General features: G+C 43.6%; 1 protein-coding gene across 3 annotated transcripts in view; it reads left to right on the forward strand.

Moving 5' to 3' along the window:
* Positions 1-13,678, forward strand: part of ANP32B (acidic nuclear phosphoprotein 32 family member B) — a 26,932-nt gene continuing 13,254 nt past the window's right edge. Inside the window, exons 1-3 of one of the 3 annotated variants that reach the window (XR_006210809.1) lie at positions 1-397; positions 9,670-9,819; positions 13,336-13,458. Coding sequence is in view for 2 of the 3 variants with exons in the window: in XM_042965163.1 (XP_042821097.1) it covers positions 344-397; positions 9,670-9,819; positions 13,336-13,458 (327 nt within the window). In the remaining variant the exon portion in view is untranslated. Of the gene's footprint in view, positions 398-3,329; positions 3,337-9,669; positions 9,820-13,335; positions 13,459-13,678 lie in introns of those variants that run through there. The other 2 variants (XM_042965163.1, XM_042965164.1) reach the window with 2 other exon arrangements.

Below are 13,678 nucleotides of genomic sequence, written 5' to 3' on the forward strand. Positions count from 1 at the left end.
AGCCGAGCAGCGCCGCGCGGGGCCGAGTCAAGCCGAGCAGCCGCCCGCGCCGCGTCGCCGGTTTAAGCGCAGTGCGGGGCCGCGGCCGGGGGCGGCGGTAGTGAGACCAGCGCTGCGCTCCAGCCCCCTTTTCCCTCCATGGTTTCTCTCCGCTCCCGTGAGTAACTTGGCTCCGGGGGCTCCGCTCGCCTGCCCGCACGCCGCCCGCCGCCTGGGACCGCGCCGCCGGCCTCTGCCGCCAGCAGACCCCTTCCGACGGCCCTCGCTGCGCAGGCCGGGACGCCTCTCCCCCCTCCGCCCCCGCCGCGGAAAGTTAAGTTTGAAGAGGGGGGAAGAGGGGAACATGGACATGAAGAGGAGGATCCACCTGGAGCTGAGGAACCGGACTCCGGCAGCTGTAAGCAGAGACCCCGTCGGGCGCCCTCTCCCCCCGATGACTTGCATGTAATGGTGGCCACCTGCGGGGCCCGGGCCGCGGGTTCGCCAGCCCCGGCTCGTAGAAGGGCGCAGCTCGCGGGCTCGGACAGGGAAGGCGGGCGGGTTGGCGGGCGTGGAGGGGGGGAGCGAGCGCGCGGGGATTAACTCTTTGGCGCCCGCGGGCCCCCGCGGCCGTCTGGGGAAGGCAGTGGGGTGGGGGAAAGCAAACTTTGAGCTCTTCGCCCGCCGGGGTCCTTCCCCGGAGGAGCGCGTGTGCGTGTGGCCGGCGGCGAGGGAGGGAGGAGGGGGTTGTGTAACGCTGGGAGCCATGTTTGCAGCCTCCCGGGATGCGCGGCCGGGCGGAGGCCGGGCCTGCCGAGGAGCCGCGCGGCTAGCCGGGGCTCGGCCGCCCGGGCTCCGAGCGCTCCCGGACGGCCTGGGAAGGGGCTCGGGCGGGGCGGGGACTTCTCCGGTCAGGCCTCACGGTTGGCGCCGGCCGGGCTGAGGGCCGGGGCCGTGGGGGTGAGGAGGGGGGGGGGCTGTCGGCCTCCGAGGGGGGCAAGGAGCCCCCTCGCGCGTCCGGGGGGCTTGGGCGGGCGCGGCCTCGCGCGCGCGGAGCGGGGGAGGGGCGAGCCGGGCGGCGGAGGTGGCGCAACCGCCGCCCCTCCCGAGGCCAAGTTTGAAAAAAGGACGCGGTTCCCGCCATTTTTCAAGCCTAAAAATAAAACTTTGTCCCCCATTTCTTTCGCTCCCCTTTCGTCCTCCGGGCCTTCCCCACTCCCGGTCTCCCGGGACGCGCCCCGTTCGGCCCAGGCCAGCCGTGGTGGCGGCGGCGACGGCTTTGCCTTTACTCCGCGCCGCGGTGGCGGAGCCCGGGGCCCCTGCCCGGAGTCTGGCCCCTCGGTGTGGGCGGGCTGCGGCTCCTCGCGCCAGCCGGGGCGCGCCACGGTCCGACGCAGCGCCATGTTGGCGGGCGCCCGTCTCCCTCCGCTGCGTACACCGGCCTGTGGGTTCGAGCAGCTGCTCCCGGGCCCAGACCGTGGTTTGTTTTGCGCCCGCTTCGCCGGGGCTCGGCTCGTACTGGCGGGAGCCGCGCGCTCTGGCCGCAGCCGACTCCTCCAGCTCGACTCCTCTCGGGCGCGCTGCCGTCCCCCTCCCCCGTTCTTAAAAGGGCAACGCCAGGCGGCCGCCTCCGCCTGGGCTAGACAGCGGGGGTACTGGCGGGCCTCGGCTGGGTTCGTGGGCCGCGCAGTCCCGGCGGCCTCTGCCCCCGCACGTGCTCCAGGGAGGCCGGCACCCGCCGCCGCGGCTGCGTGAGCGGCGAGCGGGGCTTTGAGAATCGCCTCTTTCTTCTCCACTCCTGCCCTCGCGGCGGCCGGGCGCGGGGCCATGTTCCCCGGCGCCCGCGCGGTGTGGCCTTGCCTCCGCCAGACCGGGGCCTCGGGTGAGTGGCGTTCCCTGGCCTTGGGGAAGCCCGGGGGAAGTCCTCCCACCCTATCCTAGTCGAGCGATGGGCGCGCTTCGTGGAGGCAGGTAGCGGTGGGTAATAAGTTGCTAACTTGTGGAAATTCGTCAACCAGGGTTTGCCTGGTGTCCCCACAAATGGGGTACCGGGCGGGCCGCCCCGCAAGCCCCCCCTCCCCCCAGCGTCCCCGGAGGATCTGAGGGAGATGGGCGTCTCAGCTCGGCACTCTGGGTTTTAAGGTTGAGGTTTGACCAGGGCCGTCCCTTCCGTCCACAGTCAGACATTTTGTGTCGGCCACGTGCTAGTGTAATGAACGGTTAAGCCTCCTCGCACCCTAAAACTTGAAGAGTGGTGTTCCCATTTTGAGTTGTTAATTTCATACCTTTTCGTTATTACTGCGTAGCTGCACGTCAGTGCAATGTGTAGTAGTTAGATTTAGCCAACATTTCTAAAAGTATGCATATGGGACTTCAAAGCGCTTTAAAATCTGGAATTTGAATTCTTTGTCCGCAAACTAAAGTGCTGTTAAAGTAGTAAACTAAAGTAAGAGCAGTGTTCTTCCCATCAGGGGAAGCACAGCTGGGATGATGTTCCCACTATATGGAATTTTTTCCTATGCGATATCTAATATGTTACTTCTTAGAAATGGGTATATAGGTGCAGGTTTTAACTTTTCAGGTAATCCTCTTAGGCCTTACACTCTTGCCAAAGACAGGTCAGAGTCATGTGATTGTTTCATCAACGTTAAAAGTCAGTTTATCTTTGGCACTGTCCACATTTCAAGGGTTCAAAAGCAGCAGGTGATCAGTGGCTACTGTATTGGACAGGACTAGCTAGCCTACAGCAGTCCACTGGTTTATTAAATAAATATTTGAGTACCAGCATTATGGCAGGGCCTGGAAAAGCAGGGTGAAGTAGAGAGCAGCCTCCTCCATTCTGAAGCCTCAGAACCCGGTGGCGCCTATTGCACTGGTGCGATTTAGGGGCTTTGGGAGCATCCTGGGAGCCTGCCAAGGTTGGGGGATAGGCAAAGAAAGGCTGCCCTAGGGAACCTGAGGAGGAGACAGAGACAGCAGGAGTCAGGTTCTTAAGAAAGGAAAGCTTTGACCTTAAACTGGAGGCTTTTCAGGAAAAAAATGCAGTGGATTTTGAAGGAAATTCTAAAAGAGGAGTTAAACAGTGTTTTGCGCAAAAGAATCATCCTTGCGGCAAATGAAAAGTTTGAAGATGACTCCTTTAAAACCAAACTCAGTCACATGGCTATTTATGTTTGTTGTGGGGCCAGCAGTTACAGAGCAGACTTGGCCTCTGGGACCCTTGTCATTTGGGAAAAGAAAAAGAACCCTTTCTTCACTGAATGTATAATATGGACAGGAGCTCTTAAATGCATATATGCATCCCATGGTTGACCTTAAAATCATCAAATGAGAACTAAGACTTTGAGGAGGATGAAGGTTTAATCACATTTTTTTTTCTTTGTTTAGACCAGATGGGCTTTTATTGTGCCCATGGCTGTTTTTTTTGGGTTTTTTTTGTTTTTTTGTTTCTGTTTTTTTTTTTTTTTTTTTTTTCTTGAGGTTTGAGTATGACCCTGGTAACACTTTTACCTTCTTAGGTTCCTTGCCAGAATACATGAGACCAAGATAATAGGTTTAGTTCACCTATTACCATATCCTTATTCCTTAAAACAAGTATGGACATTTCTTTAAGAGGGTGCTTGCAAAGAAATGTATAATTCGTTTTTTTTCTAAGACCAAAAGAGCTCTTCACATCAGGTGTGTTTTCATAGTGGAAAAAATGGCCTAAGATGGCATTTAAAAATCATCTACATAAAGAATGGAGATCACCATTTAAAACTATAGGCGAAGGTAAGAAATACTTTATGCAAAATATTTGTATTGTCAGTTACTTCACTGAGAGCAAATTGTGCAGTGCTGGAACATACCGTATACACTACATAAATTGGTATTTTCAGATGTGAAATGAGACACTGGCATTCAATAGTGAGATGTAATTTAGTTATATTCTAAAATGGGAAAAAATATGTGTTCTTTATGTGAGGCTCTCATCCTTCCATTACACCAAACATGACACTCTTTTCCAGCACACTTAGCCTTGATGTTAGCTGTTTTTGAGTTTTCCATTCAAAGTTAGAAAGCCCAGCAGTTCTGTGGTTCACAGTGGATGTCCATGTGGGACCCTGGTGGGCTGTGTGCGAAGACTAGGCACTTCTCACCCATCATAAGAATTGTCTTTCCTTAAGAGACACATCTCCGGTTTCCCCACTTTTATGCCTTTTAAAATTTTTTCCCCAACTTTTGCCATCTTGTGTCTATTAATGTAATTTTGAGCACAATGGGGTATTCTGATTGGTTGCATAGCCAACTAATTGTTGGGTTTTTTTTTTCACTTTATAAGTAATCTAAATTGAAGAAAAAATTAGATACAGATAAGCCAAAAATCCTGGATATGGATAAACAGAAATAAAATAGGGTGGGCAGGTGTGTGTGAGATTTTTATCTAGACATTCTGGTGTATGGTCTACCAGAATGTCTACTTTTTTCCAAAGTCAAATTCTGTTAATGCATATATTATCTTATTACATAAATAGAGTAAGCTTTTTTATCTCTCTGTCACTATTATTTTACAGTCTTATTGTTAATGTCTGCATGGATCATAACTTATGGGGTGGTTAGAAGGGTTTTTGCCATTTTAAATAGTACTGAAATGAACTTCTTGTAATGTGAATCTTCTGTCAAATTGCTGTTTAGAATGGTTCATTTCTTTACCTACCCACCAATAGGATATGAGTGTTTCCTTCTCTCATGTTGACAGTTCTGTCACCTAAACACAGCTGAGAACCACTGATCTAAATTTGTTCTGTCATTTTGAAAACATTATTTTAAAATAATGGTAAGGAAAAAGGTTTGAACATTGGTTAACTCAGAAGAATGGAAATTGGCAAGGATGACAGAAGTTATTCTACATTTTTGGATGATTTCACTTTCTGCAATAACCATGTATTACTTTTCTAATTAAAAGAATTGGTAACTCTAATTCTTCCATGTTTCCCCCTCCTAACTTATAACTGGGGAAGATCACCCAAGCAATTTAAACCAGGTAGGTTTTGTTTTGTTTTGTTTTGTTTTGTTTTTAAGTAGCCAGGAGAACGGGAAGTGAGAGCAAGTTGGAGAGGGTGAAAGGAAAATTGCTTGATTTTTCTCTGTGACCCCTAGCACCAATCGCCATAACTTGGCTACAGTATAGTTCAGATTTTTCAGTGAAAAAGTATTAGAAAACAGTACTGTTTTACCGATAGTTGCAGGAAACAAAAACACGAGTTAAATAGGAAATAATATGGATTACTTTAAGTGTTTATCCTGAATTCATGTTTGGAAAAAATATATATAGTTTAATTAGAAAATGGTGCTGATGAGTGAATTGGCCTTAAAAGTCCCATCCATCTTCAAGCAGAAGTCCAGTTAACTTCATCTTGGACCAAACAGCTCCCTGACTTGTACACACAAATGTACAAGTGCCTGCCCATCCTTACCTCCTTAGATAGTAGCTCTGGGAGGATTTGGAACATCCAAAGGAGAAGCTGGGACCATTCTTTTCTTGATTAGAATCCCTCATTTATTGAGAGGTCACGGGATTATCTATCCCCAACTCCCTACCCACTGCCCCCTCTTCTGCAGTTGTTATCTCCCTTGCAAGTGAGTCAGGATCCCTTCATAGTCAAGGTGTAGAGGTGGAGGAGGCTTAGTTTTCTCAAATGCTGCTGACCCCATGCCTGAGAGCCGACACCCTTTGCCATGCTCTTGTTTAGAACTTTAAACGGGCTGGGGGAAGGCTGCTGAGGGTTGACTTTCCAGACCTATTATCCTGGGCACAGCCCCAAGTGGAACCCTCCTGTGGCCTCTGCTTTCTCCAGTAATTCCCACTCTGCTCTGTGCATATTCCTCAGTGGCTGATCCTCCTGTGCCTGTGGTGCTCTGTTCTAGCAGATAGCATGCTTTACTACATCTACAGCTTCCTGGAAAGGTCAAGGGGCATGCCTTCTCTGCTGAGCCATACAATCCTCTGCCCTACTCCCCCCCAGTAAATTCTGTTACCTTCTACTCACGGAGAAAATTAAAGGTCTCCAGTGCGCATTCCCTGAACTTCTTGCTCTCCCGCTTAGAAACTCCCCTATACCTGTATCCATCCTGACCTCTGTAGGAAGAGCTCCCTGCCTCCAACAAGAGTAGAATGATCTCATTTTTAATACGTATTTATTGTTGAACATCAGTTTTTTAATGTGATTTGTATTTTTTATGGCTTGTCTGTTTTTTGTCCATGCTTCTTTTGAGTTATTTTTTTTCTCACTTAGGGTAAAAACAGTATCCTTGAGCAAAAGATAAATAAATGCAAATACCTAAAATTTTCATATATCCAGAAAGGTCACATTCTGGATATATGTTTAAATACCTGGATATATGTTTAAATACTTAAAGTATTTAACAGATGGGTTGGTTGCCATTTTAAGTTAGGAACTCAGAACTCAGTAACAGAGACTTGAATGTCTGTATTCTTTCATCTAGCAACAGATTGTGAGGAGAGAATCCTAATTACAAAAGAAATTTTACACGAAGGTATTGTGCCATTATTATGATAGGGAAAATTAGAAATACATTCAACAGGGAGGATTGTAAAGTAATTTTTGGTACATCCATATACTCTAATGTTTTTAGTCATTTAAAAAATATTCAGAGTTGTTAAAATAAGCTAAGTAATAGAGTTTTATCTCATTACATTTGAAATATACAAAGAGGCTGAACTAATATACCAAAATCTTCATAGTGACAAACATAAATATTACTTGCATTGATGTGATTATGCTTGTGATCAGAAAGAGGTTCTCTTTATATCCAAGTTTTCTATTGTATCATCTACTCAATCCCCTACAATCCTGACACAAATCCCAATACAGTACTCTGACAAGCCTGTGACCAGTTTTCCTCATTTAACAGTTGTGAAAACTGTTTCTCATACTGAGATATAGTGGTAACTAAAGTAGACATCACCCTGCCCATCATGAAACTTGAAGTCTAACAATGACTTTTAAAATTGTTATACTTGTAATAAGTTAACATTATCACCACTGAAATGCTAAATAAGGTTATGTAGAGCAAGGTCTCCCCACCACTCAGTTTCTCTTCCTGAGAGATTTTCTGTACATAGAAGAAAGTGTGTGGTCTGTAGCATAAAGGATAATACCCATTCTGCACATTTTTCATCCCACAGTGTATCTTGGAAATACGTCCCTCGTTGATGGGCCTTTAAGTTTTCTAATTTTTCGGTCCTTTTTCAATAACTTCTCATGCTTTATTTCCATAAGCCTTTACACATGTTTGAAACTAATACTTCACCATTGGTACCACTCTCAGTTTTTCTTAGGTCTTTCTTGCAGGTTCCTCAGGGTTCTGTCGTTGGCCCTCTTCTTAGGGATTCCATCCTTCCACTATGGTCTCTGCCCTGATGACTCCAAATACAGAACTGACAACCCGCCTCTATTCCAAACCACATTCCCAAGGGAACCTTAAACTCAGTAGCCTTCATGGTATTCATTACATCCACCCCTCAGAAAGCCATTCCCTGCTTATTTCCATCTAGCTACATGGCTCCCATTTTTGTAAGCCAGAACCTCAACTCCCCTCCACCATCTTTCATACCCAGCAACTAAACCTGCAGATTTGAACCATTTAACATTTTTTTTCTCCCAGTTCCTTCCTCTTGATTCCTATTTTGCTGTTTGGTTCAACAAACCAGTTGAAAGAAATACCCAAAAGGTGATTTCACCCAGTGACCTGGGAAGCAATATGGCTAAATCTAATTCGTCCTCATTTGGCTTTTGGCATATAAGTGTTACTCTGTATAATTTGGATCCTCTGTCAGATAGTCATAGAAAATCCCCCAAACCAAGTGAGAACATTTTAGTTGTAGTGCTGTATTAGGTGTGTGGGCAATTACAGTTGACTTTATTTTTATGGTTTGTTGGTTTTACTTTTTTAATACAAAAATACATGCTTATAAAAACCTCATTACAAATATGAATAAACAGCAGAGGTAGGTCCCTGTCATACCCCTACTCCCTTTCCCCAGAAGTTACTTTTTTAGCACTCAGTATGTTCCAGGTGCTATTCCTCTGCAACTCCATGCAGTGAGTACTGTTATCTTCACTTTGCAGATGAGGAACCTGAGACACAGAGAGGTTAGGTGAGTCTTCTGAGATCACACAGGTTGTAAGTGGTAGAGCCAGGATATGACCTCAGGCATGTTTGTAGAGCCCACCTCTCCTCATTTGACACCTTAAGTTTTCAGAAATGCTTATTTTCCTTAAAAAGGGGGGAAACGGCAGAGATGTGTGAAGAAATGTGGAATGAAGGAAAGAAAGACTTAAAGGTGTACTAGGCCTGCATGCATCCTAACTGAAACCAGGGCTTATGAGGAGGAAGTAGACAGGGTAGTGAGAAGTAGTGAAGAAGCAAGTGAGAAGTTGTGGTGTTGTGTGTATCACGACTCTAAATCTGTTTCCTTCTCTGTAAATGGGGGGAGGGTGTTGTGGTGCAAAGAATAATGAGTAAGTTCTCTGTAAATGATAGCAATTACCAGAATACTATCCTTGGATTTTGCACTGGAGGATGAAGACATTACTAGCTCATATTTTTTAGAACTATGAGTATCTTACTTCCATGTACCTGCTTGATTAATGCTATCAAACGTGGTAGATTCACCACAAGAATGCCTTTGGCCGTTACTGCCGTTAATTCTAATTTGCATCACTGTAAATTGACCAAAATGTGTTAAAAGTTGCAAGTTTCAGAGTCAACCACAGAACAGGAATGGAATAGGGATTATCATGGTAGATATTCACAGACTGTTTATTAATTGATCAGTATTTAAAATCATGGGGCACCTGGCTGGCTGAGTCAATAGAGCATGCAACCCTTGATCTCAGGGTCGTGACTTCAAGCCCCACGTTGGGCTTAGAGTTTAAATAAACAAACAAACAAACAAACTAAAATCTTCAGATATGATACCCTTGGACGGATTGGAATTCTGAATTTCAGGATCCACAAAGGAGATTTTATGGCCTGAAAAATCTAATTTAATGTTTAACAGTTTTCTCCCCTGGAATTATCTTCATCACATGTAACCCAAATTGATCTTTGTTTTGAATTAAGGCCTCTTGTGTCTTGACCCCTTCTATTGTCAAGATAACCTTAGTAAAGATGAGTAAATGTATAATGCAGAAACGTGTTGCCAAAATCTCTTAGCAATCTTGTTGGGAAAAGTAAATGTTTCCTCTTTTCCTGTGTCCATCTCCTGGGCGTTGAGGGAGACTCAGCCCTGGAAGGGGTGGGGTGGTCTTCTCTGCATTTATAGTTAAAGCCGCGCCTTGGGAGAATAGACTTGGGAAAAGGAATGAGGGAGATAATAGTTTCTTCACCTGTATCTTAAGAACTGTAGTTTCTGTCTCTGGAAAGTAAAGCGTTTAAATCTTTTTTATACCGTGGTGTAACATTCCATCCTTGATATCTAGTAGTATATTGTTACTAAAGGCTTAATCATTTTTCATTTATTTATAACTGTGATCTTGGTTTAAGTAGAGGCTGCCCCTGTATGTGGGTGTTTTTGCTCCGTGTTTATGGTTGTAGTTTTTGCTTTGTTCTTTGTTTTATGTATGTTTTTGAAAGCTTGGTTTTGTTTTTTTTTTTTTCTTTTTTCCCCTTTGTCATTCACAGGTTCGAGAACTTGTTCTGGACAATTGCAAATCAAATGATGGGAAAATTGAGGGCTTAACAGCTGAATTTGTGAACTTAGAGTTCCTCAGTTTAATAAATGTAGGCTTGATTTCAGTTTCAAATCTCCCCAAACTACCTAAATTGAAAAAGGTAAGTACTTTTTCTTCAGCAATAAAAGAGAGAACATTATGAGAAGGGAAACATAGGTGATTTTACTTGTAAGGAAGCATTTAGTGTAGCAGAAAGCACATGGCCTTTGGAACTGGGCATATCTGGGATTGAATTCCAGCTCTATCATTTCCCTGATGGGTAATCTTCTGCAGGTTACTTAATCTCTCTAAGGCTCAATTTCCTCACCTGTAAACTGGTGCTACCACCTGACCTTACAGAATTGCTGTGATGTTTGGAAATAATACATGTTGGATGATCAATAAATAGTTATGAAGAATAATTATTTTGTGAATAAGTTACTAATTAATTGCTATAAATTTGTTGATATGTTAGCTATGTGTTTTTTCTTAGTATGCTCTGGTTTAGGACACAGGGGCCTCTCTTCATGTTTTGTTTGTTGATTAAGGGTGAGTGTCAGTAAAGACTTCAGATTTGTAATCTATGATAATTCAAACCCATTACGAATTCTTAATGATTAGAAAGAAAGTTTAAAATGTGTTGTGATTAGGCGCACCTGGGTGGCTCAGTTAAGCATCTGACTCTTGATTTGGGCTCAGTTCATGGGTTCGAGCTCCACATCGGGCTTTGTGCCAACAGTGCAGAGCCTGGTTGGGATTCCCTCTCTCTGTGTGTGTGTGCCCTGCTTGCACGAGCACATTTGCACTCTTTTTCTCTTTCTCTCCTTCAGAAAAAAAAATTAATTAAAAAAAATAAAATGTGTCGTGACTGCAGGAAATCACTGTAATGAAGCTACTGTATTTCCCTATCCTAATTGATGGCTCATTGTTCATATTTTATTGGTCTAATTATAAACCAATCAGACCCCCCCAACTACCAATAAAAAACCCTCAAGGAAAATGTTTTCTCATGTCCTTACCTATGTAACTGTCACTGAGCTCCAGAATGTTAAAACTGGAAGAAACTTTGCTCTTCTAGTCCCTTATTTTATAAGCATAGCAATAGACCCAGAAAGGTATAGTAATTTGCCTAAAGCCACCTACAAAAGAGGTTTGTACTAGAGCCAAAACTAGAATCCGTATCTCCTATTTCCTAAACCATGCTTTTTCTATTATATAATAAAAGATACGTGGTCACATAAATATTGCAGAATTTTCCACTGTTTCGGTGTTCACGTTATTAGGGATTTTAAGCAGAACTGTCATCCAAAAGTACACATTGAAGTCTGGAATCAGAATTAGACAAAATGCAAATAGGCTGTTCCTGTAGTCTGTTTGAGTCCTGAGAGGAACTTGTTTTGGTTTAAGTATATGAATTAAAAACCAGAAAATGTTTACTTATTTGCCTTAGTTAGGTAATAAGTGTTCAGGCAGTCCTCATGAGTTTCAGGTAACTTAGCTTCCTCTCAGGAAGAATAATCATGTTATATTTAAATTGGTAAATAGTTCCCTTTCTTCTGTTAAGCATCTACTTTAGAGGTTCAAGTATAATCTTTTTATATTTACATGGTTATTGGTGACATTGGGAGCTCTGATCAGCCCATTAAACAACTGGTGGCTTTCTGGCATGTATCTACATAAACTTGATGCTAGTATGATTCTAGTGTGTATTTTGTGTTGTTTTCCTAGCATCCTGGTACATTTTCCTGATGTACTGTGGTCTGTGTGCTGTCAGACTTAACTCAGAAGAGGAGTGAATCAGTGACCATCTATATAGGCTTTATCAAATTCTTCTGAAGTCTTGTTAATCACTTCCTTGCAGAGTTAGGGAGGAATGGAGAGATCCTACAAATCAAACTTAAAGGCAGATAAGATGTTCTCACAACTGACAGAGACCTTATTTTCTTTCTGTCCTAGAGCACAGATTATTTTTTAACAAGAAACAGGTTCTGAAAGAAATTTTGTTGTACGAATGTCACAGGTTTCCTAAATTTACACATTGATTTCATTTCAAAATAAACATGTCACTAAATGCTTTGGCAGATTGCCTTGTTTCTCTGCTAACTAAGATAGTCATGTTGAAAGGATACGAACATTACATAATGTGTGATATTCCAACTAACCAAGAGAAATGGTCTCTTTGTTTTGATTTACTAAAATCTCAGTAAAGCTAACACTTGAGTCTTTGTTGATTATAGACTTGTATTTTTAAATCTAGACCATGACTAGATAATTTGACTGGAATAACCCATGGGAAGGAAGAAATGTTTTGAAATGTTGCAGTTTCATCTTCTGAAATATTTAATAACACCTAAGTTGTTGAAGACTTGAGTTGTCATTTAAAGTCATTCTTCCAACAAATATTGAAGTTTTTAAAAGTTCTCTGTTCTGCATCATGTAGTTTATTTCATAGCATGCCAAAGACCAAATTACATGAAGTTTTCATGCTATTCTTTGCACGTAACATGGTGGGAAAGGCAAAGTCTTCTGAAGCTAGCCTGCCTGGCTTCAGAATCCTCAGTCACCACCAGAGCTACTTTGTGATCTTGGCCAAGTTTTAGAGTCGTCTTTGTAGTTCATTTTTCCTCATCTGTAAATGCGGGTAATAATTCTACCCTACCCCATAGGGTTAGTAAAAGTAAATGAGTTCGTGTATCTCTAGTGCTTCAAACATTGCCTGGCACTTAGGTACCGTGTAAGAGTTAGATGCGGTTACCGTTGTCGTTGGCACTTAAAATAGAGAATTGAAACCAGTTGTATAGCCTAAGTTTTCTCATCCGCAAACTGAAGAGTTTGAATTATATGCTCTCAACTGTCTAACTTTTCCAGGCTCCAATTTCTTTCACTTCCCATTCTGATTCCTTGGTGAAGGCTCTTTCTTCATTGGCACACGGCTTGCTGTGCTACTTGACCTGCAGCTAAGAAATAAGAGTAGGTTCTTATAAAGGCTAGTGCGGCTTTATGCAAGAAGTGGCCTCTGGGGAGTTGGTTTCGGCAACCCTGAAGCTGTTGCTCCACTCACTTTTCTGAGGTCATGGAGCTTCTTTAAGGGCTTGTTTTGGGGCCTGTCCCACTCCTGTAGCCTTCAGAGCAACATTCCCTGGTGGCTTCCAGGTATAGAACCCTACAATGTGTCAGAACTCTACAGACCAAATTAGGTTTCGAGTCGCCATAGTGAGCTTTGTTTGGCACACGGAATAAGCTGCTTAGAATGCACAGACCATTTACCCTTCCTGGCAGGTATAGAGTATTACAACTTCTCAAAGAATTCTAATTTGCTTTGACCCACTTTTTAGGTTAGAAAATGGATTCACTGATATTAGGAGCCAGATCTTGAGCAAACTATTACAATTAGCAACTGGTTAAGGAACTCTTAACTTCTAACACAGCTCTTCTTATCCATCCTGTTTCTCCTCTTCCCCTGAAATGCTCTTGGAATCTATAAACTATTTATCTGTGTTTAATCAAATAGAGCGAACAAACATGCCCTGGTAGGAACAGAGATTATTTGATCTTGATAAATATTTAAAAACTGTATTTGGTATTTAAAAGTGTTTCTCTGTGTGTATTTGTGTGTATATTGTATATTCTCTTGCAGCTTGAGCTCAGTGACAATAGAATCTTTGGAGGTCTGGACATGTTAGCAGAAAAACTTCCAAATCTCACACATCTAAACTTAAGTGGAAATAAGCTGAAAGATATCAGCACCTTGGAACCTTTGGTAAGTATGTGAGAATTTGGAAACCAGGACTTATTGGTCATTTTCATTTTCATATTTCTTTATACTGAGGGAAATGCTTGGAAATAGTAATTGATCAAGAAAGTGGTGGTTCTTACTATAATACTTTCTAGAGAAGTTTTAAAGATCAGGGCCTTTCTAGTTCTGTGTTCTATGGCTTTGCTCTCCCTACCTGATACTGCGCTGGTGTCCTTTCACAGGG

The sequence above is a fragment of the Panthera tigris genome, chromosome D4, assembly GCF_018350195.1.
Source record: "Panthera tigris isolate Pti1 chromosome D4, P.tigris_Pti1_mat1.1, whole genome shotgun sequence".
In the NCBI taxonomy this organism is placed as follows: Eukaryota; Metazoa; Chordata; class Mammalia; order Carnivora; family Felidae; genus Panthera; species Panthera tigris.